Below are 25651 nucleotides of genomic sequence, written 5' to 3' on the forward strand. Positions count from 1 at the left end.
AATCAGCAATATTTAGGTGGTATCTGCAGTCTCGTGTAGACTGCGACTGCTATATAGTTACAATTTAGTAATCCCAGCTAAAGAAAAAAAAAATCCATGCTCTCTGTGAAATCTAATTGGCTGCCTCATTAAATTCTTAATTAACAAGGTTCAATGACCAAAAATTATGGGATGTTAGGACTGCTCAATAATAATAAAAGATTGAAAGATTTTTTTCTGAAAGCCTCTGTGGGAAGGTTGATGTTATGAACCAGCGATGGTGTTGGAGCAAAGGGAAGTTAACTCCTACCTACCATGTTGGACTGTTGGCATATACGCAGTACAGGTGCAATGTGCTGTATACAATGCAACGCAATATTCATATCAAGCATTAAATAGATTAGTGTTTGCAGCTTTTTTTATTTTTAGAAACTGATTAGATATGGGCAAAAAAGGTTCAAGAGCATGAAGAATTGGATAACAACATCTTTGCACTGTTAAACTGAACTGGTTGTGTGCCGCCAACATTTTCACGCACCATAGAAAGTAACCAAGAAGTGATTGTTTTTACCCAGCTGAGACATGGCCGTAAATGATTAGATATGCCGTGTGTGAGTTTTGTTGCTTACCTTTCAAACATGTCTCTGCATCTCTTCATGTACGATCATTAATGCAGACACAAAAATAGTAAAGAAATAAAACGGTGTAGGTCATAAATCACTTTATGGTCCCCTGCTCCACCAAATGGTCTACAAGTGCCTTATGGTTTAAGAAATAACCCATATTTTTTCATGCTCATTTATTCCTGATGATACATAATTAGATCAACCTGTGTCCATTGATAAACTGCATTTAAGCTGATACCAGTTTCTTTTGACCTTGGAGAAGCCACATTATCTCTGCTGTGAGTTTACAGACACTCGTTTCATCCTGGACTTTAATCTCTGTGCAGTCACTCAATGAGCCTCTGTTCTGCTGGTACAGATCTGCATTCATTACCAGAGTGACATACAAATTAAATATTGCTAAATTGCATTTGGGACTACAATGCTCCCGTCCTGTGTTGTCTTAAGCCCATGCACACAAAAACCCTGCATATTCATAATCACACACTAAACCTTGTGTCCACACAGACACACTCGGAATGTGTACTTATTCAAAAGATGAACACACAGTGGTCACTGTAAAGTCTTATATTTTCTTGTGCTTTTTTCAGTTTTTGCAAGTTTATGACCTTTTATAATCAAGGACTGAGCTGTTTCACCCCCTTTGTACCAGCTGAGTATACCCTTGAAAATGTCACTGGCGACAATAATAAGGCTTTTTAGAGGAGAGTTGGGCTGTTGAATTACAGCAGAAAGGTAGATACCCAGGGTGTCTGGAGCTCTGACTGCTGGGCAATTTGTGAAAACTATAATCCACTTTACACATCCCCATTTTAATCTCAGTACTACAGATCCATTCTCAGTTTCATTTGCTCGTCTTGACACACCATATGGTGACATCCATCGGACGGCTTCCGAATTAGAAGGAGAGGGGGTAGTACATTGTTATATGACTTAAGCTGTGAATCTTCCTATTATTCAGTAACTTGACACAGCTCTTGATATGCCAGCACAAACTGCATACACTCTGGTATTTATCATAATGCCACTGTGGGTTGGATTTTGCATTATCCCGTTTGTACAATTACATTTATCGTGTATTTGCTGTAATGAATCATTACCACATGTCTTAGTTTCCTTTATTCTGCTGGTTTAACCACTTTTGTGCTCAAGGTGTTCGCAACTCTAATAAGAAGATGCTGCAGACCCTAGAGACACCAAACTGGTTAAGAAAATGTACTGCACAAAAGGAAGACATTTTTACACATATTTTGGGTCTAACTAATCCTCTTTTCTGGAATGGTCAATCACAGGGGCTAATAAATGCAGAGGGCATCAGGGGCATCTAGCTGCACAGCTTGGCAGTTTCATATGTTGAGATATTTGGAGTTTGGCTGCTTAATGCGGCCAGTTGGACCTGTATTCGTGTCACCTCATTGCTACTCATCTTCAGTCGATGTCTCAGTAGGCAGCTAAAGAGGTCTAGCTTCCGTGCACCTGGGGGAGACAAGAAATTCACCCTCTTTCTTAGCTCTTGCATTTCAAGCAGAGCTCCCTCTCGTGACCCTGGCTGGTCCATTTGGAGAGCCAAACCCCTGATGGCCTCCGGGTCAAAGGGAACGCTGTAACCAAATGCTTGAAGACCATCTATGCGAACATACTCTGGATTCTCTAACTTATCATCCAGAGTCTGTTTGTCAGTCCATTCAGCTGAATCTTCCTCCCCTTCTTCCTCAAGTGGGCTGCTTCTCATGTAAAAGTGAACAGTTTCAAAAAATGACCTCCAACGATGGCCTAATATCAAAGTCCAGTTCTGGCACCGGTCCCCTCCTTCTATGTCCCAAGTCTTCTCCCAGCTAGGATAACCAGGTTCTCCAGCTGGCAGCAGCCAGCTTTCTGAATGGCTCCCACCAAAGGGGTTTACATAAACAGTCACTTGAGGGTCCCGAGTCTCATTCCCAGCCAGACAAAGGCGCATTGAAAGTCCCAGAAGCATGTGCAGTTGCCGTGGCCAATGCTTGTTACTCTTGCATGTCAGCAGCATACGCTTCCTCCCACCCATCTGGAACCACATGCCTAGCCTTAGATCACCCGAGATAAAGAACGCTGGGGCTCTTAGGCGTCCATCACGTTTAAGAAGCAAGTATTTAACTTCCAGGTCCTGCAAACTACCTTCTGTCCCTAGATAAGGTTCTGAGGACTCAGGCACTATAGGCACACACAGGCCTTGAGCTGTAAGAGTGTATCCTGGGTTGCAGCTGGCACACATCGCATGGTGTACTGATGAGCAAAGGGAACACAAAGGACCAGGTCCCTGGATACAAGGAATAGGCCCTTGGCACAGGGGATGCTGAACAGTGCAGGTACAGCTATGGGTGGCTTCTATGAATGTGCCCGGGATGAGGGTTGCACTACAGTAGAGAAGAGATTGAGCCCGTTGCCACCAATAAGAAACAGATCTGCAAGGAATGCAAAGGGAAAATTAATGAGTTTCATACATGAGCACAGTTTCATATAATCTGCTATGCCCTCCTCTCAGAAGTGTTACAAGAAACATACAGGAGGTCACAGACACACGTTGAAACAAAGTCAATCCTATGTCAAACGTGCAATGTATCTTACGAACACTCAATTTCAACTTCAAGCTGTACAGTAAGTATTATAACAAAAGCTGAAAGAAACAGTGGGCATAATTTCAATCTATTACATCTTGTTCTTAACAAGTCTTCTTTCAGTCTTCTATTGTGTTCTAAGCGGTCCTTTCAGAGCTGTGCCGTCTGTAGCAGCCCTATTGCCGTATTTTTCTGTGTGACTCTAATGTCTGACCAGTTGTATTCTTCCTTCACAGCTGGGGTATGACATCATGACCACAGATAATGATGTGATAGTGGATATAAAAATGGACATTACAATCTGGACATAAGATGCACAGATAAGCTCCTTTGCTCTGAACAGCATTGTAAGAACAGACTGGTAGCAGCTGCATATAATGAGTTATATTTAAGAGATTAAAAACTTCAGCAAAAACCTCTAATATTTTGGCAAAGAGTATACCACGACTCAATATTAAATTCCATAATGCAATTTATGTCTACAATGCTCTCTGTTTTTGACATTTTAAACCAATATATGCACAAAGCTTACATATTCATAATCCTGCACTAAACCTTGTGCCCACACAGACACTCTCAGAATGTCAAATTATTCAGTAGACAAACACACAGTAGTAACTAAAAATGGAAATATTTCAGGTTTTTTTTTTATTTCATGAGCAAGGGAAGAAGCTCCATTAGAGGGAAAATCTAGTGTATAGAAGATGCTATTTTGGGATGACAATTTCTTCCGTATTGCAATACAACAAAAGGGTTTTAAAGAAAAGCTGGAATCTTAAAAAAAAGTGTCTTCAAATGAATTCACTCAGTCTAGTCTACATGTAAATTGATCTTTCCCTGTATAGCTATTTCCAGTGACTATTGATCTTAAATCAAATGTCTGGTTAGCATTTTTGCACATTAGGGTCTGTGTTTAAGTACAAAATGAGTCAGAATAGAAGTTTATGCAGTTCAATAAACACTGGATTATTTTGGAACATTAGATTCCAGTTCTTCTTTACAGAAATACAATAGTCTGGGTTTGTTTACATATTAAATTAGGCGATTAAAGGGGATTAGGCTAATTTATAGAAATATATTCCAGGTCGATAAAAAGGTTTTATCGAGAAGACTTTCTGAATGACACAATGTCACTCTCACAACGAAATAATTTTTTTATTTCTACAATTCAGACAGGTATACAAGGACGAGGAAACCCTACCAAAGTGGATTGTTAAGGTAGATTATGATGGTAAACGCACGAGACATAATTTGAGACAAAAAAAAAAGACAAATTAATTAAAAATCATAGGGCCGGCAATATTTTAAAGGTATAAAGTATGGATGCAGTCACCAGCTGTTGTACAACGTGATTTCTTTTTCTATCTTGTTTTTTCTTTTGTGTTGAGAGGTGCAAAGCTGTTATTTGGCTGTCAGGTCTATTGTAAAATGCCTAATTAGAGGCTTTTATTTTTTTATCCTTTGCTAATTTATTAGCATTTGTAAAGAGAATTGTTCTTTTGTTCCAAGATGATGCATTTACTAAACACAAGACATTTTAAAAAAAATGCAATGGGTATTATTTGTATTGCTGGTATATTTTATCAGCTAAACCTTCTTGCTCTCCCTATTGAGTGTGACAAGTTTCCACTAAAAACATCATAGAGAAGTAGGATTTTGAGGCAGTATGACTTACGAACATTAGCAGTGCATCTGTAAGTATATATATAAAACAATATTACCATTCATTTAAGGGTAAAATGTCCATTATCCATCTCCTTTACAATTGCAGAGATGAAGAAGCTGGAATTGCATTATTTTATCTAAGTGTTTCAGCAGTTTTTAGGTTATTTAAATTATATCAACCTGCTAGCGTTGGATCCTATTATCCTGTTGGCATAGATGACATCAATTGCTAATTGATTAACACTCTTCCCCTGAAACAACTCCTCTCTTTTGTAGCATAGAGAAAAGATGTAAGAAAGAGTAATAACAACACACAATATCCTATCAGGATGCAAGGTTGAGGTCAAGCTTATAACTATTGTACCGCAAATTCTGCAAAGCGTAAGTAAAATAAAGCGTATGCAACGAAGGCCAGAGCTGTCATCTATGGAATGACAACTAGCACTCTCTATTTATGCATTACAAATATTGTATTTAGATGTCTTTTGAATACTTCATTATGAGAGTATTCTTGAGTTCCATCTTAACAATGTTATAAGGTCTTGTTTGGACCAATTACATAAAACACATTGCTTCTATATAGAGACACTATACTATTCTTTGCATTAATTGGAACAGGCTCCAATCTTTCTATATTGTTTGCTGTTATCTGTCCACCTATATAACCGCACGTTGCTTTTTCATGTTGCTGTTTTGCTAAAAGAAAGAAAGAAAACGGTAAGGGGAGACAGAATTTTTAACGAGATTTAAGAAAGCAATCAATGTGAAAATTTGGCTTGTCTGATTCTAAGAACATGGTCGGCTGTAAAAGATTCTGAATACAGAAAGCTACAACGGCTTCCGGAAGCACGCCAAAGAAGAAACAAATCCTGCAAAAAAATGTTTAACTGACGAATGATAGTTAAGAAAAAATACGATAAATTATAATATACGAATATTATAATACATATATATATATATATAGATAGATATACATATATGTATTTATATACATATATGTATATATTATTAATATGTATATATGAATATATTATTATATATTCATATATACATAATATATCTGCTTTTCTTGTCCGTTCTATTTTCTTTTTTCTATCTTTACATAGCCATTGCCGTAAGCATATAACCATGATAATGAGATGCATTTGAAACCACCGTGCATTCTGGGCACTATAGGGAATTCATGAGCTTTCTTGCTAGGAAGGAAATGTAGCAAACTGGGAATCACTGTGACTGACCCCAGGTCATATAAGAGCATATACCGTAAGTTGGTTTTATTTGATGGTGTATATGAAAACGTCGCAGAAGTTGCTCTTAAATAAAACAAAAACAAAACATCAATGAATTATAAATCTTAAATTCTTGAAGTTCTGTAAAAGAAAGAGCTCAAACAATCATAAATTATTATGAGGCTTGAATCGATTACCTGGCAGAGGAACGTTAATAATGTTGAGATTGTGACTTTAGAGGCATTATTGCTGTACATAGTGATGAGCTAGTGATCTATATTTAATAAGCACTACTACACGAGACAGCTTCAAGTGGCTGAGCTAGACACTGCACTGCTACTCACCTTGCTTCCAGGAACAACTGTATAGCCTACAGATGACTAATATTATTCAAAGGCTGTCTGATAAATGTATCGCCATTTTTTTGTTCTTACTGATCTGTATGCTTAATATCCACAGCTCTTCCCTTGCCAGGTTCAATCTTCTTTATAATGATTTGCACCCTTTTTATCATCTTCTTGCCTATGCCTCATAAACCCACCTGTCTCACTTGACTATTAGAGAGATGCCTGTAAGGACACATGTGATATTGTCAGTTCACTGAACAGTGTCGACTGTAATTAATTACAGTGCCTGAAAACACGCGTGCCCACAAATATGCATCTTCTTTCAGCAAAATGTTAATCAAATGCTTTATTGGAAATATCTATCTATCTACATATCTCATGAAGCTGTAATGAATCTACACGGACGTACAGAGCTCTGCAATGAACGGGAAGCACAGACTGAGGGGCAGTCATGCAGATCCTACAGAGAAGAAGCAAAATCTTGTTATAGACAAAATACAGCGAATATATGGAGATATTATATCTATATCTATATATATATATATATTTTTATATATATTTTTTTAATGTTTCTTTTTCATGTCTTTATTGCTCTGTTCATCCCATTTTAAGCCTAATACATTTTTTCCCGCCAATCTTGCAGGCTCGGTGTCCATAAAAATAAAAAAAAACACTGTAAAGGGTATAAATTCTGTTCTTTTATCTTGTGCCACAGAATGCATGGAATTAGTGACCCCACTGGTGTCAGCACTTTCCACAAAAGCCCAGTGTTAAATATTCTGTGTTAAAGCTCAACCTGTGACTTTTACTGCCACGGCAAAAAAAAAATGACAGCAACAAGATATACAAAAGTATAGCTCTATTATCCACAAGAAATGTAACTATGTATCCTTCCGGATAGTATAAATCTCACCATAAAGATAAAATCCCCAGTACCCATTTAGTTATGTGACTTTTCAATAAAGTAGATGTTTTTATGTTTTTTTTACTTACAAAAAAGGAGACAATGAGATAAATTTGAGACAGATACTATTAAAACAGAGCAGGCAGCAAGAATGTTAACGATGTAGGAGTATATTTGGTTACGCTATCTATAAATCGCAGAACTGTGCGGTATATGGGAATTTAGGAATTATAATTGCTCATTGGTATGGCTGAACTTGCATGGGGTAAAATACATTGAAGTCCAAAGCGATATAAAACAAAATAAAAATACATTTTTGGGGGCTGGGCTGATTCTTTAACTTTAAATTGTCGATAAACCAGAATTCAAACTCTGGTACTTTCAACCTGTTCTACACTCGTATGTCATCGCTTTAAGCACGCATGGCATATATAAAGGTAAAAATACTAATTAGTGCCTATTTCAGTTTGAGAGGATGCTGCTTTAATTGAGGACTCAATGTTTCAATTTCGTCTCCCAGCATCCATTCCTCACTGTGTATTAGCTTCTTTTCAAAGGTGAGGGTGATTACATAATTAAAATGTAATTAAATCTTTCTCTGATTGTATCTTCTAGGTTAATATACCCCATGCAGCACGGACGTCTCACGGGAAATGCCTCCTGCATAAAAAAGGTCACAGAAATGTCTGGTTTCCTTTAGGAATCCTTCTACCTTTCAGTAGAAACCATCCAAAAACGCATCAGCTAGAGTACTGCATACTAGATTCGTCAGAGCCCATCACCTCCAGTGAATACAAGATAAATGTCTTTGCAAGAGTAAGTAAAAGTTGCTCCAAAGTTTGGAGAAGTTTCCAGAAGTGCATCAGATCTGCCTTGGTAAACAAGACCCTAAATCACAGGCCTTCAGTGTTATTTTTCATAATTATTACAATTAATTAAAGGTTTTTAGTGCTGCCATGAATATATATTGTGACAAAAAATACATTTTATGGACTGGGGATACATTTTAAGCCACATACTCATTTATAATTTAGATTTTGAATTTAGATTTTAATTGCGTTACTTACTGAAGGTTCTAATAATAAAGACTCATTAGGGGGGTAGCTGCAGACTATTCATGACGTGCAATGATGTTAACCGCTAATCTCATAATGTAGTGTTCTTAGCTGAAGTTTACAGAAGAAATTTTGGATTTTTAGGTATCCAATTTATTCTTATAACAAGCATCAATTATCATGGATACATTCAGTCTTGATTATGAGCGGCAAAGGTTGGTCAAAATGTTTGCTATATTTTAGATGCTTAGTAATAAATGAACACTTTAGTAAAGTGCCACTTCTTTTGTGTAAACTTGTTTGCCACTTCTGATTTTAAATATATATATAAATCTATATTACTATTTTGTACTAACAGTTATCTCAAAAGTCTCTCCAGCAAAACAAAAAATTGGGACGTGGGTGTATTTTTTTCCGCTACCCGTTCTTCTGTCTTTTGTTTGTCTTGCCGCACGTTGAATTGCCGCCCCCTACTTATCTTCCTGTCTTGTTTGTTCTATGTTCTGCATAGCGCAAGCATATGATTTGTAGTATCATACATATTTACAAAGACACATAGCAGTTGACCCTGTAGGCTTGTACGGTTCTGCTTGCACGTGCGAACATTGTGCACGTGTAAGTCGCCTGACAAGTGTTTAAAGAACATAAAAGTGTTATTTTTAGGTGTTAAGAATTCTTCACTATGTGCAACAAATCTGCGTAATGTAGAATTCTGTGGTTGCTGCAGACAATTTAAAAGAGGGATTCAATTTAACATTCCTACATTATTTTCCATTACACGCATAAATGTAATTTTAGCTTTTATCTCTGGAAAAAGCAGCACCACCCAATCATTAGTAAGCAGCTGGATTCTGGTCATTTAGTACATCAGGGTATGGTGGTCAGATTCTAAGATGAGAGGCACATTGAAATCCTTAACTAATTTGTTTTTAATTTGTTGCATTTTTTTTTTATCTTAATGTTGAAGATTTATTTTAATCTTAGCAGCTGCTGCTGGTAGCAAATTAAGGGTAATTGATATATGATTAGTGCTTGTAATTTCAACCAATCAGGAAGTTGGTGGCCCAGTATTCTGGATATTGTGGCCAACTAAAGGACAATTAACCCAAATATGAAACTAAAAATACATAATAGTAATTGAACATGCTTAGAAAATATCCAGCACAATTCTGATTATTATTTGGAATGGCGTCCTCCCTATTTTTATCACAATTTTGTCTTATGGAATAGAATGCTTTACCAACAACGTTTTCCAAAAACCTGGTGAGAGATGGGTTTCTACAAACACAACCATAAATCATACAGAAGATGATAGTTTTTTATGAATACATTAAATAAATAAAATCTAGAGACCAATCACGTAAAAGGAAAAAAGATCTTAGACATTATTCCCAGGCGTGATTATCTACCTCTCCCGGAGAGATGTGTACTGAGGCTGGCGCAGGCAGTGTTTGCTCAGGTTAATCAGACGACGCATTTGACGCTGAGATTTGGTCAGCAGCTGCTTGAAGCCGGCTCTTAGCTGCTCATAGCGCCGAAGGAGATGGAGGTCAGCGTTCCAGAGTTTGGAGATAGCTGTGCTGTTAAGGAAGCGGTCGGTAGGCAGATTCTTAAGGAAAGAACGGACCTCCGCTGTAAGAGTAGAAACAAAACACGGGTAGTTAGTAAACTGCTGAGCTAATACAATGTATGTGAGAAGTAATCACGTGGGAGCTTCAGCATAAAACTGAAGAAAACAAACCCTCTGTAATATCTTGCTCTCGCAAATTTCCCTCAGTATAAATATTTTGGATCAGCGATGACTGCTCAAAGCAAAACTATGACATCTAAATGTAATTAATTAATTAAAACAATTCCGTTATTGGTGTGGCCTGATTCTAGAAGTAATTAAAATACACTTATTTGTAAACAATTTTATTTAATTATAACTGCCTTTTGTGCTCAAAGGTGGCACGATCATACATAACCTTCACCAACCAGACCTCACCAACCATCAACGTTACCATAGATGTCACTGGTTATCTAAACAGACAGCTTTATCACTGAAACCTTGCCTGCATTGCGCAAAACGCTTTGATTGACAGGTCCCTCGAAAAAATGGGGAGCAAAATACCCTTTTAACCCCAGGTAATGTCATTTTAAATTGCCCTCCATCATTTTGTTTTTAAAGAGAAGAAAGCAAGTAACCCTCGCTATAGCTTTGGGCAGGTTGTAGATATGCTAAGTGATAGTTTCAGCCACTTATAACATTTTATTCATAACTTCCCTAACAGCTTCTACATGTCTATTAGTCAGAGGCATTTCTTCATCTATAGCTGTCAGCTGTCTCCCCAACATTCCCTACAATTTAAGTCGCATCAGCATGCTTCTGTTGTCATGGCAACACCATCCAGATTATTAACAGGACAGATGCTACATGAAGAACCTGTCAGATGCTCTGGGGCCTTTAGTGAGAAATATCAAGGACTGTAGGAGTTAGGTTATCTCTAGAGAGCTCCTCATCTAAAATGCATGGACTGTTTAAAAGTACAATATAAGGTTCTCTGGAATCTAAGCAAAATGTTCTTTCTAAGTAGTTCTGGTGTATACAAAACAGCATTGTTACAATGTAGCTAAGAACAGGTCTAATTCCAGAATCAGACTGTCCTGCACTGTAGATACATTATCTACAGACAAATAGACAGGGAATACACAGGGGATGATAAAATACCTGCATACTAGCTATTATTTTACTGACAGGCCATAGAAGTGTTTCACTTTTATCTAATAATATGGCCAAACATAATCATTACAAAGAAACTGGCTTAATGAGGTATCATCTTTCCTGACTGGTGATAACAATGACCTTGGGATAGCTGCCCAAATCCCCAATTTGTTCAGGTCAGTCCCAAGAAATTCAAATTTCTCTGGCACCTTTGGGGATACCAATGCCCGTCCTGCTGCAAGAAACTGCATCACCACGATGGCCAGGATATCAATGCCAACAGCCACTACGCATGTGCAAAAAGGGCATGGCCTCGGTGCCCTGCAGAATCTGTGAATCTCTGATCTGGTGGTAACTTCAAAACCATTCTCTTTTTGCATTTTGGTTCTTGCAAGTACATTTATAGACACTGACAAGGACTAGCCAAATGTTGGGGGTGAGTATGACACGGCTAGTTATCAACTGGACAAGCCAAAAATGTTTCAGCTTGTGCCGCTCCACCGGCCAGATAACCAACTTCTAAATCTCCATTAGTACAAATGTTAAATGCTTACAACATCCAAAAGGTAATAATATAGAACATTTAATAGCTGCTAATGTGTTAGAATTGGCCAAGGACTGTCTAGTGTGATATATGTTTAAATAAAGATAATTAGATAGTAATTCCAAAAGTTAAAATAATTTGTCAACTCAGCAGCCCTTTCAGATTCAGCCACACAGCCCTTGCCTAGTAAATTGTCTTAGAGGTTACTCCCACAGAGCAGTTTCATTCCAGGATGGGAAGAAGAAGAAATAGACCATCTTGGGCCAAACAGCGACCACAGCTATGAGCAATGTAGGCCATTCCTATATATTTCATGAGACAACACAATAGGCGCAGGTAATTAATATGTTTTCCCACTTTGTGTATAAAATAATCCGCCATAAAGGTTTGTCTTGCGTGAACTTGAATAGACATCTCACCTGAGTCCTCAAACTCTTTATTCTGACTGTCAGCCTGGTCTTGTGCCTGTTCTAGGCTCTTTTCCAAAACGTGGATGTCTTCAGCAGGGCAGTTGCATTGTGGGTAGGCTGTGTCACAACGGCACGCGCATTCTCCTGCTTGACATTCTAGCTCTCCTTGGGAGTTACAGGAAATGTAGGCCAGCGCAGCCCTCACAAATTTTGCACGCAGGTACTGAGGCAAAAGCGCCTGCAGTCCTAGAAATAAAGAAAAACGTAATTCCTCAATTATAAGCGAGCAGCATTAACAATGAATCCCTCCGAACCCTTGTGTATACATCAACGTAGGTGTACTTATCTATAGATACAAGAAGGCGTATTTATCTCTGCGTAGAGAGCGCTGCTTCTATTGAAAGTTTGTGCTTCCCAACTATGTCTAATTACTAGGCACTATAACTATTATTTATGTTCTATACGTAGTCAAACCAGGTGCAATCATTATACCTATTTCTATATATACACAAGGCCAAAAGAGAAATAAATAGCTCCACTGCTATTGGCTAAAATTCAGAACCTCTCGGTTAATTACGGCAGCTCAAACATCAATGTCTGACTTAATAACACATTCCTAGGAATTTATGCATAACTCTATTTTGGGAATAAATTAAAAAAATGCACAAAATACAAGTATTTTATTGGTAAACAGCTTTTGCATATAATGCATTTCATGTTATTGTGCATTCATATCAGGTCCCCGGTAGCCTGCAAAATCCTCATTGATGGAGTAGCTAAAGTATACAGAGCCTACTTTCAAGTGCCCAGCGGAGTGGGAAAGGGGGGATGAACCCCTCTGCTTTACAAAAAGCAAAGTCTTTTGTATAAAACTAGTATTTATGTTGAAGGATAGAAACCACGTATGGTAACTTTTGTGCCTTTGGATGTGTGGGTGATGGGAGATGAATGGAGTGTCCCAGTTTACTTCAGTACCATTTCATTAATTATTCAAGAAGTCTTGTATCCAGAATACACTCTTTGTTCTGTCTTGGGTTATGAGAGATGTCAGTGTTTACAGACTCTCCAGATAATCCCTAATGTAAGGCACCTAATATTACATATTAGCCGTGATCAAAACTAAAATGGATTTAATTCCATTAATTTGCAGCTATTGTCTTAAAGACAACACTAACGCTTCTGAACGGTTTTCTATGATGTATTTACAGATTTACTAATGTGTGTGTGCGAAATTAATCACTGCTTTGATACAATTCCCATGCACTGACACATTAACATTGTTTATTGAATTTCTCCATCCCTTTAGGTTAGAGGGGGGAAATAGCTGGGAACCTTCCCGGTTTACTCCTTCCTTACGATGGCGGCGGAGACATACCCAAAAGAGAACACAACTGGGTATTTTTATGGAAAGAGCCAAGAAACACTACCCAATGCTAGAGATCCACACGGCTGGGAAGCACAAACCATATGTTGATTTTAGTTCCTAGGTATGACATTGGAGTAAATGGTAACAATTATATGAATTATTTAGGAATGGTACATTAAGCTTCCATCATAAGTGGTAAAGGCTAAAAGGTATTGTTTAAGGCTAGGACACATACTCCACATAAAAATATCTCTTTTTTGCTTGCCTTATATCAACATTTAAGTTCATAGACAATCAAAATATTGATAATATGATGAAATAAGTGTGCACTAGTGGACCTATGTGTCTTTGTGAGTGTTTGCCTTACTTTTTAATACATATATACATATAATACCAAGTGAATATGTGCATAAATGGAAGGCACACACAGGTTTTTTTTTTCTCACCGAGCAGCTGTACCCGGCTCTCTGGGCCCATCACCAGCACCGAGCTCACAGAATCCAGGTTGTCGTAGTTACTGCAGCCCAGGGGACCGGTTCTGGTTTCCGTTACCTATATAATGGAAGCGTGTATTGTGAACTGGCAATTATGACATTCAATTATCTGCAGCAGGCAAGGACATCAAATGCATTGTTCGGTAAGCCAAACCACTCTCTATTTCATTTGTCTTGTGGCAGCGGCTGACATTGTCTTGACCTGAACACAATGTATGTACACTTTTCTAGCAGATACATAAAAAAAAAAAACAGAAGAAAAATAAAACTAATCCCAATTACATTTTCAGAATATCGTACAATTAAACCTTTTAAATGGCTCACAAAAAGATGTTTCTATAAACACACAAGTATTATATATTTGTAGAGCATAAATACATTGTTGCCTAACACAAAGGGAACTGAAGTACAAAAACAAGTCTTGTTACGAATCGATGAAATGTTTCTAGTTAACAGTAAATATAATAACTGAAGACTGCGACTCAGACCCTTAGAAAAGCATTTATTCCAGAACCCCGGGATTTCATATATTAGGGAGTGTTTATACACACAATACTATCAACTATTTTGCCTTAGCTAACAACATTTCCCAAAATTCTGTTTAAAAAACGACTTACTTTCTACATTTAGAATGTAAGCTCTGCAAGACCTGGGGTCTCTTCCCATAATGGGGACATAAACAAAGAACAGTTCTGATATAAAGTCTTATGGGGGGTCTTATCACAGTAGCAACTAATGGAATGATCCTGGAGATTATACAATTCCATAGGTTGCTATGGAAACATGATTTTTTTTAGCTAACCCACTACCACCCCATCATGTCTACTCTTTGACCATTTTCCACTCAAACTCCCTATACAGTCTACACAAGGAGGAACTCCATGCCGCTTATCATCCAGTGTACTCATGCATTTGGCTACTTAATGTACCCTAGTCTAAACTCCAAAAGACTTGGAACTATTTTTTGACCCTAATAATTATGGCACTATATAAAAGGTGTATATTGTGCACAAACATCTGTAGATTTCATAACTAAATACTCCCTAAACGTTACCAAGTCAGGACATTGGGTACTCAGAAAGGTTGAATTGGATAGACTGTGTGTCCCTCTTCCAAGTAAATAAAAACATGTGATGTATTTATCATTGTTAATAGAATTCAGCTCAGCATGTCTAGAAGTTATTTTCCTCTGCTTCCTGAAATACAGCGTCCATCACTTTCTAAAGTGACAGTCACATCCGCAAACTATGCTCCTTGCCTGGGGTTCATCTTTGACTTTGCCCTACATTTCATTCGTCAAGCTCAGTCACTCACCAAGTCCTGTCAACTTCAACTACATGCGGCACCGGAATATATTCTTATCTGGCTCAAGACACTGCTGAAGATTACAAGTCAATTGCTTTCCATATCATGCTTATGTGTGAATTTCCTTCTGAATCATTCCTAATATTTTATGGCATTGTGTTTATTTTAAGTGTTTTAAATATCATAACACGACTGGGTAACAAGTAGATATCAAGTAATGTGTAGGTATCATAACTACTAGTCCCATTTAGGAGGGGAACTGGAGACTTAAAGATACATCCTGACAGATGTACTATTACATGCTGCACTACATTACATCATTAAGTATCCATTTCTGATCCTCCTTGATTCCAAAGACAATAATATTTTTCCATGGACCGTGTCACTAAATATTTTTACATACCTTTAAACAAGATCCCAATATGGTTACATGACCCCAAAGATAAAAGTAGGCTGCTCACTGCCAAAAGGAAAGCTGCGGTTAAGGTAATGACTGTATGTACATTAGAGTGAGAGTGTATACGTGTTTGCGTGGATGTGTATGTGTGTCATTGTACATAGATGTGTATGTGTGTGAGCATGGATGTGTAAGTGTATGTGAGCATTAATGTATATGGATAAATGTGTCAGCATGGATGTGTATTTGTGAGCGTGGATGTGGAAATCTGCATGGGCACGGATGTGTAAATGTTGGTGTGTGAGCATGGATGTGTATCTGGGTATGTTAGCACTGTTGTGTATATGTGTGAGCATGAATGAGTAAGTGTTTTTATGTGAGCATGGGTGTGTATCTGTAAGTGTGTGTCAACATGAATGTGTATTTGTGAGCATGGATGTGTATGCAAAAATGTGTGACCATGAATCTGTGTGTAAGAGGGAGTATGTGTTAACATGAGTGTGTAGGGTGCAAGTGTTAGGGATTATGTGTACATGATACGAGTGTGTAAGTTTGTGCAAATGTGAGTGTGGGTTAAAACATGTGCCAGTGCATATGTGAGTCACAGGGGAGTATAAGGGGCCTATGGGGGTGCCAAATCTAGGATCCACCCTGGATGCCAAATACTCTAGGTAGGCCCCTGGACAGACCTATTGAGCAACAGCTTGCTTAGAATCATAGGCATTGTACATCAACAACAGTTAGATGTATTGAGATTTCCCAGCCCCCCTGTTAGAAAGTATAATTATATTTTACAAAATTACGCTATTAAGGTTCCTCTTTTCCTTTTCTTCTTGAGCTGATGATACATTCTGCATGTCCTGCTGAGTTAAACACGAGAAGCCCTATTTAAATTTGCAGCTGTTTGCTCTGCTACTGGAGCCCCTGAACCCAGTAAAGACTCTCTGGTACACGCTACTCACAAGAATAATCTGGTTAAAAAAAAAGACGGAATTACAGATGTTTGATGCTGTTCAATCATAACTCTTTTTTAAAATTAACATTGACTAATGACTGTAATTATATATCTTGAAATGCATGGTGGTTGATTTCTTCAGTGCACTCAACAGTTAATGTTATGGGGTTGCTTTTTCTGCAGTTTGTCTTGCTTTCAGAAATATTTTAATCAGAATCCATTACGTGTAGTTACCTAGTGAAAAAGGATATTTATTCTTAAGTGGGAATTGGGATTTATCACAAATGTGTTTTTATTTCAGAGATCCTCAAAAATATTACAGCTTTCAGCCATCTCTCTTCACGAGGACCCAAATATCTTTGTCCCTCTTTCTTTCCCTCTTTTCTAGGAGCTCAGAATGGTTGGTGGGTCACAGCGTTCTAGAGCACTAAGTCACAATAATGTATAAAGAAACAGCAGAAGTTAAATACAGTATTCTTCTATCAAATGTCTAACACAATTAGATAAATATATATCAATGTATCGTTAAGATGTCACAGTCATTCCTCTAACCACACTCCAAAAAAGAAGGTGTCCTGTTTTTGGCCATTTGAAATGTTGGGAGATATGCACAGATAATGGCATAAGGGAAGCATAGGTACCAGAAGATTGCATGAACCGGTGGGGATATAGTCTGTGTAGAGGTACATGCTTGGTTTATTAAGAATCATTGCAGAAGATGTCTGTTGATATATAACTCAGTCTGATGAGGAAGAGGAGGAGGTGATATGGGGAGGTGTTTGTAAACTGTATGGTCTTTGATCACTCTTTTTAAGTTTGTGAGTTGCGCCAGGGAGTAATCATGTTTTAGAAATACTTCATGATAAATAAAATCCCTCACAATATCAAAGGGATATTTTTTTAGCCAAACTAGGTTTTCATATATCTGTTAGGGATCTGAAATGTTTTGATTTGCCAGAACAACTATTAATTACAAGAGGCCGACCTGGGTTGGGTTCTTCTGCCGGAAGGGCAAAGTTAATTCTGTACAATGCATTGGTAGATCAGTGGGGTATGGTTAAAGTCTAATGTAACAATGCATTGTGAAAGGTCAACCCAGCCCTTCCTACGTGAGATACATACATGCTGTGGAGGTAATTTATGAAAACAAAGAGTGGAGAAGACGGGGAAGATGAGTTTTGTGAAAGCAGTGGTTGTGAGGGGGATCCCAGGTTCCCTTGGAGCACCTGCCTATGGGGGCAATAGACCTCCTTTTATAACATTACAGTGGCATGGTTAAGGTGGGTGGATTGGGGCTTTAAAGCCACAATGTGACGTTTGACAAATTAAATGGTGTACCAGAGAAATGTGTCAAAGGACACTTTCTATGTGGGATGTTATCTCGTCTGGGAATGTCCATATCAGAGACAATTCTATTGAAGAAAAACAAGCCCAGGTATATAAATATGTATTTCTTTTATCAATATTTTATTTCAGCATTGAAAGCCTGCATAACTAATAGTATGAAGTGCTTTATAAACACAGGAAGCTTTCTGAAAATAATAGCACAGGGAAAGATAATATGGGGTTTAAATGTAGGTGAGGTATTGAAAACACTCAACAGATCTCATAATAGACACTCAATGACCCTAATGTGACAGATATATGGATTTGAAGAACTATTCTCAGACAGGTAGTTTTATAACAGCTAAATGTGTAGAATTATATGCATCGTTGTATTTTAAAAGGTAATAGTAAAGTTCACAAATGGTTTATATAGAAGTTTTGTGGGACAGTCTTTTCAATTCTCCAGCATCTGCAGTTAACCGAGGACGAGGCTGAATTCTGCTTCACTTTCAAGGATCTTGTGGTCAAGCAGCAAAACATTTCCTGGGCTGATTCTAGATTCAAAGCTTTCCTTTGATATCTTTCATTACACGTTATACCAAGCCTGAAGAATTATTTTGCTGTATACTGCATAATAATTACTGTAGTAGATGTTGATGTTCCGTTTATAAAGGGGCACTTTAGCGTCCCAGGAAGCCTTAAAAAAATGCATTTTATTAAAGTATATTGTAAGTAGTTTAATACACATTCACTAAAATAATAAGAAAACTTTAGGAGCAGCTGCAGCTCCAGTACATTGTCTCTTCCTTGGTGCTATGGTTCATGCCACTGATTGGCTGCTTAAAACCACACCCACTAAACCATACTTCCGTCGGCATAGATCCTCATGCTTCTCTGCTAGAAGCCATGGGTTCTGGAACTCAATGAAACATCTAAGTCACATCTCAAGTCTCCACCCAGCCTTAAAGCTTCTCCACTGAATACACTACATATATAATGTAACTATATATATATACATATATACATTTATAGTATGAGTGCTCAGATATATATTTTTGAAAAACGGTGATACATTCTGTTTAATTCTTTCTTTTCATTGTGCATTTATTGATGTGACTGACAGCAGTTCGTGGAATTATCGAGATGATACATTAGGTATGGAACAATATGATTCTTGCATTTCCAAGGACAGAACTGCTGCGAACAAATTAAAATAATGGAACAAAAGCATTGCTTAGAGAACTCATTTCAGGAACAAAAGGAAGGGAAAAGATGGGGAGCAGTCAAGTATATATCTAGTAAGTAGCTCATCATAACATGGCGATTTGGTTAATGTGCAAATCCAGTTTAATTGAAATAAACACAATAAAATATTTATCCACCAAAATAGTGGCAACTTGTCTGATAAGGGTTCCTGCCAAGGGTTCAGTGTACTTTTCGTGGTATTATATTATATGCTTTTTACATCTGAATTTATAAATTTTAAAGATATTTTTACATATTCTTACACATTTCCAAAGCTGTTTCAACTTCATTAATTTTGTACCGTTTATAAACCAGCTTATACTGTAAATGTTTAAAATAGTAAAACTATATATAGCACACATTCACGGGTCTTCTTCCAAACTTAGCAAAGTTTATTTGTGTTAAATTTACATAATCCCCAACGTTTCGGTCCTAACCAAAAACCTTTGTCAAGACTATTTTTGGATATTTATATTGCTGGCTACACTGCACCTGGGTGCTTTACTTATTGTTGCGGAGTGCAGGGGATTTAGAATAATATATACGGTGTGTATATACACATATATATACACTGTGACAGAAAGGCCGGTACAATAGTGGATGGGCGGTATATACGCCCTACTCTGGCTAACTTTCTCCATGGTGAGCTGTAAATGGCTTCTACCCACAGACTTACGTGGATGCCCGCATTCTCCACCATATGCGACAGGCCTCCCTTTTCCTTGGGATTTTTGTCAAGGATCTCGGTTGTTACCACAGTCTTCTAGGGTAAATGAAGCCCAGGATACATCCAGCTCAGTATCAATGTTTATTTTACAGGAAGAAACAGCAGCAGTTATAAGCAGCACAGGATTACAGTCTTTGCTTGAGCACTGACTTAGTATAAAAGAGCTTCAAACATTCACCTTCCAACAAGTCACAAGTTTCCATCAAAATGGCTTTTCAGAGAGAAACCACACTCCTCAGTTCCTCAGCTCTCCCAGCTGGAATAACAATGGCCTCTTCCTGAATCAGGCTCAGTTCCTTTTACCCTCTGCCTGCTAATTAATCAACCACAGGTGAGCTGCTACTTAGTCCACACCTGTGGAGCTCCTGTCCAGAATGCAGACTCTGGATTGGATCAATACAGCAATTAGTGCTGTTGGAGCACTGGCCCACCCTGCTCTTCCAGATGCTCCGCCCCAGGGACCCTTACCATGTTTTGCAAACTGCCAGTAATGCAGTTTGTAGTCAAACAACATCTTTCCCTGGGACTTCAATTTTACACATAAGGACACAGAAAGTTAGCCAGAGTAGGGCGTATATACCGCCCATCCACTATTGTACCGGCCTTTCTGTCACAACACATATACACACATATACACATACACACACATACACACACACACACACACACACACACACACACACACACACACACACACACACACACATATATATATATATATATATTTATACACATATATCTAAAAATTGTGAGAAGATATCACAACAGACCTGTATGTGCATGTGATAATAATCTGCTTTATGATGTCATCAGCTGATATTTTCTGAATGCCTGAGTCAGGTTTAGACGTGTCTCCATTTCTATACCCAATAGCAAAGGATACCGTAGACGCTAGAAAAAGAGAACGTCCAATGCCAATGCTAAATATTTTTAAGAGTGCCCTATAAACTTTAAAACGATGTATTGCTGATTGGAGTGACAGCTGTATTTAGTTGCTACTATGTCCCATACCTGTTTGCTCTAATTTAGAAGGCTTATCTATTATAAAATATTGTATACTTATACTAAAATGTAAAATGTGCCTGGTTGCACTAATGGGAGTAACACCATTTAACTCAATCATTAGGAAGTCATTTTATTTCTCTATCTGAGAATAGAAGCTCTCTGTCTACCTGAAGGGAACAAAGGTCAAAACCCTTTTCAACCTGGGGGTTCCTTTAAGGCTTTATCACAGTGGTTCAGTATTCTACAAGGCTTCTAAATGTCATGGAACGTTTCAACATCCCACCTGGCCTTTGACCCTTGTTGCATTTCTCTCTAAATAAAAAAAACACTTTGGGTTTAAGAAAAATAAAAACTGAATCTAATAAAAAGAATAATAATATTAGTGCCTGTCCTAAATAATGGGTCTTTAGCAAGAGCAGCTCTGGAACAAATGACTGGACCATACCATTATACGCATATAATAAATAACACCTATTTTTAAACATCCACACATTATCACTTTATCTTAAAAAGATTATTATTAAAAAAAAAGCCTCACATGCAAATATATTTATAAAATGTGATTTTTGTCTGATCAAAGAAAAAAAAATGTTAATTCAGAAATATCTAAAAAAACACTGTAAGTTAGGTACCACATTCGGAACATTAGATGCTAATGTTTTCAATTTATATATCAACCGTGTTTCGTGCTGGGATAATTTTTTTTATATGAAGATCGAATCAGAAAATTATCTCAGCATGAAACAAGGTGACTATATAAATTGAACACATTAGCCTCTAATGGTCTTAACGCAGAATTTAATTTAAATTGTTTTATGTGAGATATTTTGAGGATTATTAAGTAACATTTGGTCTTTCCGTTAGATCATTCAAAAAATCTTTTATCCACTCGCACCAATATGTTTAGGCCTGTTTACAAGTCTAATTGTTATAGTTTTCTATAGAAAAATTGTATCACTTCAATAAAGAGCTAGTTATACAGAAAAAGAGAGTTAACGGCCATCTAATTTGCCTTTTGCAATTTCAGTGTAATGAATTAAAATCTTGGACTGCGCATGTGCCTAATAAGCAAGCTGTACATATAAAAAACAAATAACCCAAACATTTGCTAGTTTGGCTAGGTGTGGATCGAGTGATGGTGTAGACGTGGGAGCAACATCACAATATCATATTACATTTCAGATCTTTGATATTTGAACTAAAGTGAAATTATTTTCAGGAATAATAAATAATGCACTTATTCTAAAATACGTAGGAAACATTAACAAAGGGACTCCAAACCCAACAGGAACAGAGCCACCCTTTAGATATCTAAAGTGGCCAAGCCAGCAGGTATAAGCAGGAGACACAGGCACTCAAGCGCATCAATCTAGGGATCTGGGGATAGAAGCAGCTTTTTATGTTTTTTAATAATGTTTGTGGATAAACATCATATGTATAATTTAGAATTTACACATGTCTAATTCCAAATCAATAAATTATTTAAATTTGACAGCTGATGTTGAAAACGGCAAACTAAATTTTTAAAAAGGAAGGAAAATAAAATGTAAATTATCTCTGTAAATGTTCATAATTACAGATGCATCAAAAATGTTTGTTTCATAGAGCCAGAGTCTCAGGATGAAAGCAACCTGCTCAACTATTAGGGAAGGGCAAAAAACAATTACAATTCTGGATAGCAGGTTGTTTATAATAATAACAATAATAATAAATAAATAATAAATATAATATATAATACTAATATAATAAATATAATAATCATTTGTATTATATAAAACTACTATAAAAGCAAAAAAAAAAAAAAAAGATCTTGTTCATAAAACTATGAAACCAACGTACAAGCGTTTCCCTCTCCCGACCTAGAGGAGATTTGTTTTTAGCCAAATGGCCGAAAAGCGATTAATAACCACGCATTTAAAACTTTTTTTTTTTTTGGGGACCCGAGGTACTATACATTTGCAGCAGAAGCCCAGAACACAATTCAGGGTTCCCAATAGGGAAGCGAACACAAGATATTCAAGCCTCACCGCAAATACCAATACCCCTTTAACCTTCAGGACACTCCCACAAGGGAGTGCATACTTTTCCAGCCCCAAAGCCTGAGAATCAAGTGTTTACCCCTTTCCCGTAGGATACTACACTTGATCTTAGGCAAAAGACTGAAAAGCTCATTTATAACTGGCTCATCCTTAACGGAATCCATCAGCATGAGATTGAGATACTGGTTAAATACTTGAGGCATGGGGTAGCCGAGAAATACCATTGCATAAGTTATGGTGAGTAAAGGTGATGGAAACTCTTACACTTAATATTAAGAGGGTAGTAGAAGCATTATTAAACACTCATCTACAGACACCAGACAACCCAGAAGGCTTGTTTTTCCCTCAAAAATCTCATGCTGCTGCCACAACCACAAGGGATTCTGGGTAGGCGCGTGCAAATAATGGCTTGTACAGCGGGCAATTACTTTCAAGGGAACCATGTATAAACCATGTATAAAGTGAATATATATTGCTGAACTTATTTGCATGCGCCTACCCAGAATCCCTTGTTGAGGCAGCAACATGAGATTTCTGAGGGAAAACCAAGCCTTCTGGCTTGTCCGGTGTCTGTAGATGAGTGTTTAATAATGCTTTTACTACCCCCTTAATTTTAAGTGGAAGGGTTCTTCCATCACCCTTACCCACCATAACTTACGTAATGGTACGTCTTGTGCTACCCCAAGCCTCAAGCAGTAAGCTAGTATTACAATCTCATGCTGATGAGTCACATGCTGTTAATGAGTGATTTCGCTTCTTGGCATTTCGAGTAAGATTAAATGAGTACCAGGTTTTGTCTAAAGGCTGTCTTGTACAGCGGGCAATCACTTTCAAGGGATCCATGTATAAAGTGGATATAGAGGCGAAAGGTGATTATTGTTAACCTTATATGCGTGTGCCTACCTAGGATCCCTTCTGGTTGTGGCAGCACCATGAGAGAACCTGAAAATAATATTTAAAAATGTTGTCAAAAAGGTTAATTTTCATTCAGTAAAGTTACTTTAGTGTCTTAGGGTAAGGTAATAAATCATTTCTGGCACAAAGTAGTAAAAGGTTCAATTGGCAGCAATATTCCGCTGGTAGCTATGGTGAGTTCAATTTCTCACCAAATTTGCTTCAAATAGGGCTTCCATCAGGACAATACAGCCAGTGCAGCTGTAGGGGCCACAGAGTTGCACACTGGTTAATTTCCCAACTAATGAATACACTTGCAGGAAGGGACTGTACTATAATAGAGGGTGTTTTTTTTTTTTAAACATGATGAGCCTGGGGAAAAGTGGTTTTTCATTTTTTTAAGATGAGGTTCCTGGTGGAAGACAGTTGGGGCTTTTTTGGCCATGAGCAAGGAGGCAGTTGGCTTTTTTTTTAAAACATAGAGAAATCTTGAAATCTTGACCTAGGTTGTATATATGTGGCATACACAGGGTCACAGACATACATGAGAACTCTCCAGGTTTGACCCAGTGTCTCCAGGACAGCTTCTTATTTATCTGGAACCTAGTCCCACACCTATTCCCCACCCATGTTCTGCCCACTCTTCCACCCATATCCTCTAACACAAAAGACACTACTGAGCTAGCCCTGCCCCAGAAGAAGGAGAGCTCCAGGTATCCTTTGTTGCCCTGCTACTGTTGTATGCTAATCAGCCCTATAATATAATCAGCTCTGAGGCTCTTGAAATAGAAAGGAGTTAGCTCCAGAATGTATGACCCTAAAAATCTGCCCCTTCACCCTGAGATAGGAAGAGAGTTCCCAGGTATGAATACAATTCACACTTGGGGTACTCTATAAGGAAAAAATAATGAGAAATCAACACAGAGGCAACACAATGTTATCTTTTTATATAAAAACTGTTTTGTTTATCGAATGCCTTCATCCCTTCTGCCCGTCATCCTCCTCCAATACTTAATTCTTAGTCGCCCCACTATTTTATCTTACTAGATTTATAAAGCAGTGAGATCACATGATTAAAATTGCTCGGCTAATTACTTGGCAGATGGCTGAAACAAGTATAGACACAGAATCGCACCTCCATATCAGAAACCTGATTAAGCAGGACTAAATGAAAACACATAGCGAGTTACTTAACAATACAGTCTACTGCAATCAGGGCTCGTAATCTTTGCCGTTACATCTAAATAGGCCAGGTTGCCTACACGGCACCTTAGGGAGATCAGCCTATGCACGACTGAACATAAACATACAATGGATCATCTGTTTCAAACATACTAAACGCCACATTCATGTAAAACATATTTTTTTTTAAAAACGACATCACTGCGGGGCAAAACAGAAATAGACCTAACATATCAAACTGACTTATATTTGAACTTGTACTGGGGTAACCTTTAATAATAATTAAGATCTTACGCAGATCTGGATCTGCAAATCCACCATGATGACACAGAACATCATGTCTTCAACGGAGCGGTCTGCTTCTGTGGATGGTTATAGCGCCGGATTACCTGTGCATGAGACTGCCCCACAAATCACTTTATTTTTATTTAGTTATACCTTGGGGCATTTAAATTTGAGGGGGTAGGTTAGAGAGAGTAAAAAAAATACAAATACAAACAAAAAGTACCCTACCCCATTCATCATCTGATAAGCTGATCGTTATTAATCATAGTTTATTACTAAAGTTTCTATTTATGCTATATTTTTTCTGGGTTTTTTTTCCTTTCCCATTTTGGGTGGGGGGGCAGTTTGGGGTTAGTAGGGATGAGGTGGTTTTTTTT

The 25651-nt window shown here is 37.6% G+C and overlaps 1 protein-coding gene across 1 annotated transcript in view; it reads right to left on the reverse strand.

Annotated features, from left to right (window-relative positions):
* Positions 1-379: 379 nt before the first annotated feature.
* The window catches only part of BRINP2 (BMP/retinoic acid inducible neural specific 2), an 80529-nt gene continuing 55257 nt past the window's right edge, over positions 380-25651 (reverse strand). The window contains exons 5-8 of the mRNA XM_053468702.1: positions 13867-13972; positions 12064-12300; positions 9806-10028; positions 380-3043 (exon numbers count right to left, since the gene is read on the reverse strand). Of these exons, the coding sequence (XP_053324677.1) occupies positions 1930-3043; positions 9806-10028; positions 12064-12300; positions 13867-13972 (1680 nt within the window). The 3' untranslated portion in view covers positions 380-1929. The remainder of the gene's footprint in view (positions 3044-9805; positions 10029-12063; positions 12301-13866; positions 13973-25651) is intronic.

This window comes from Spea bombifrons, chromosome 6 (genome assembly GCF_027358695.1).
Source record: "Spea bombifrons isolate aSpeBom1 chromosome 6, aSpeBom1.2.pri, whole genome shotgun sequence".
Classification (NCBI taxonomy): Eukaryota; Metazoa; Chordata; class Amphibia; order Anura; family Pelobatidae; genus Spea; species Spea bombifrons.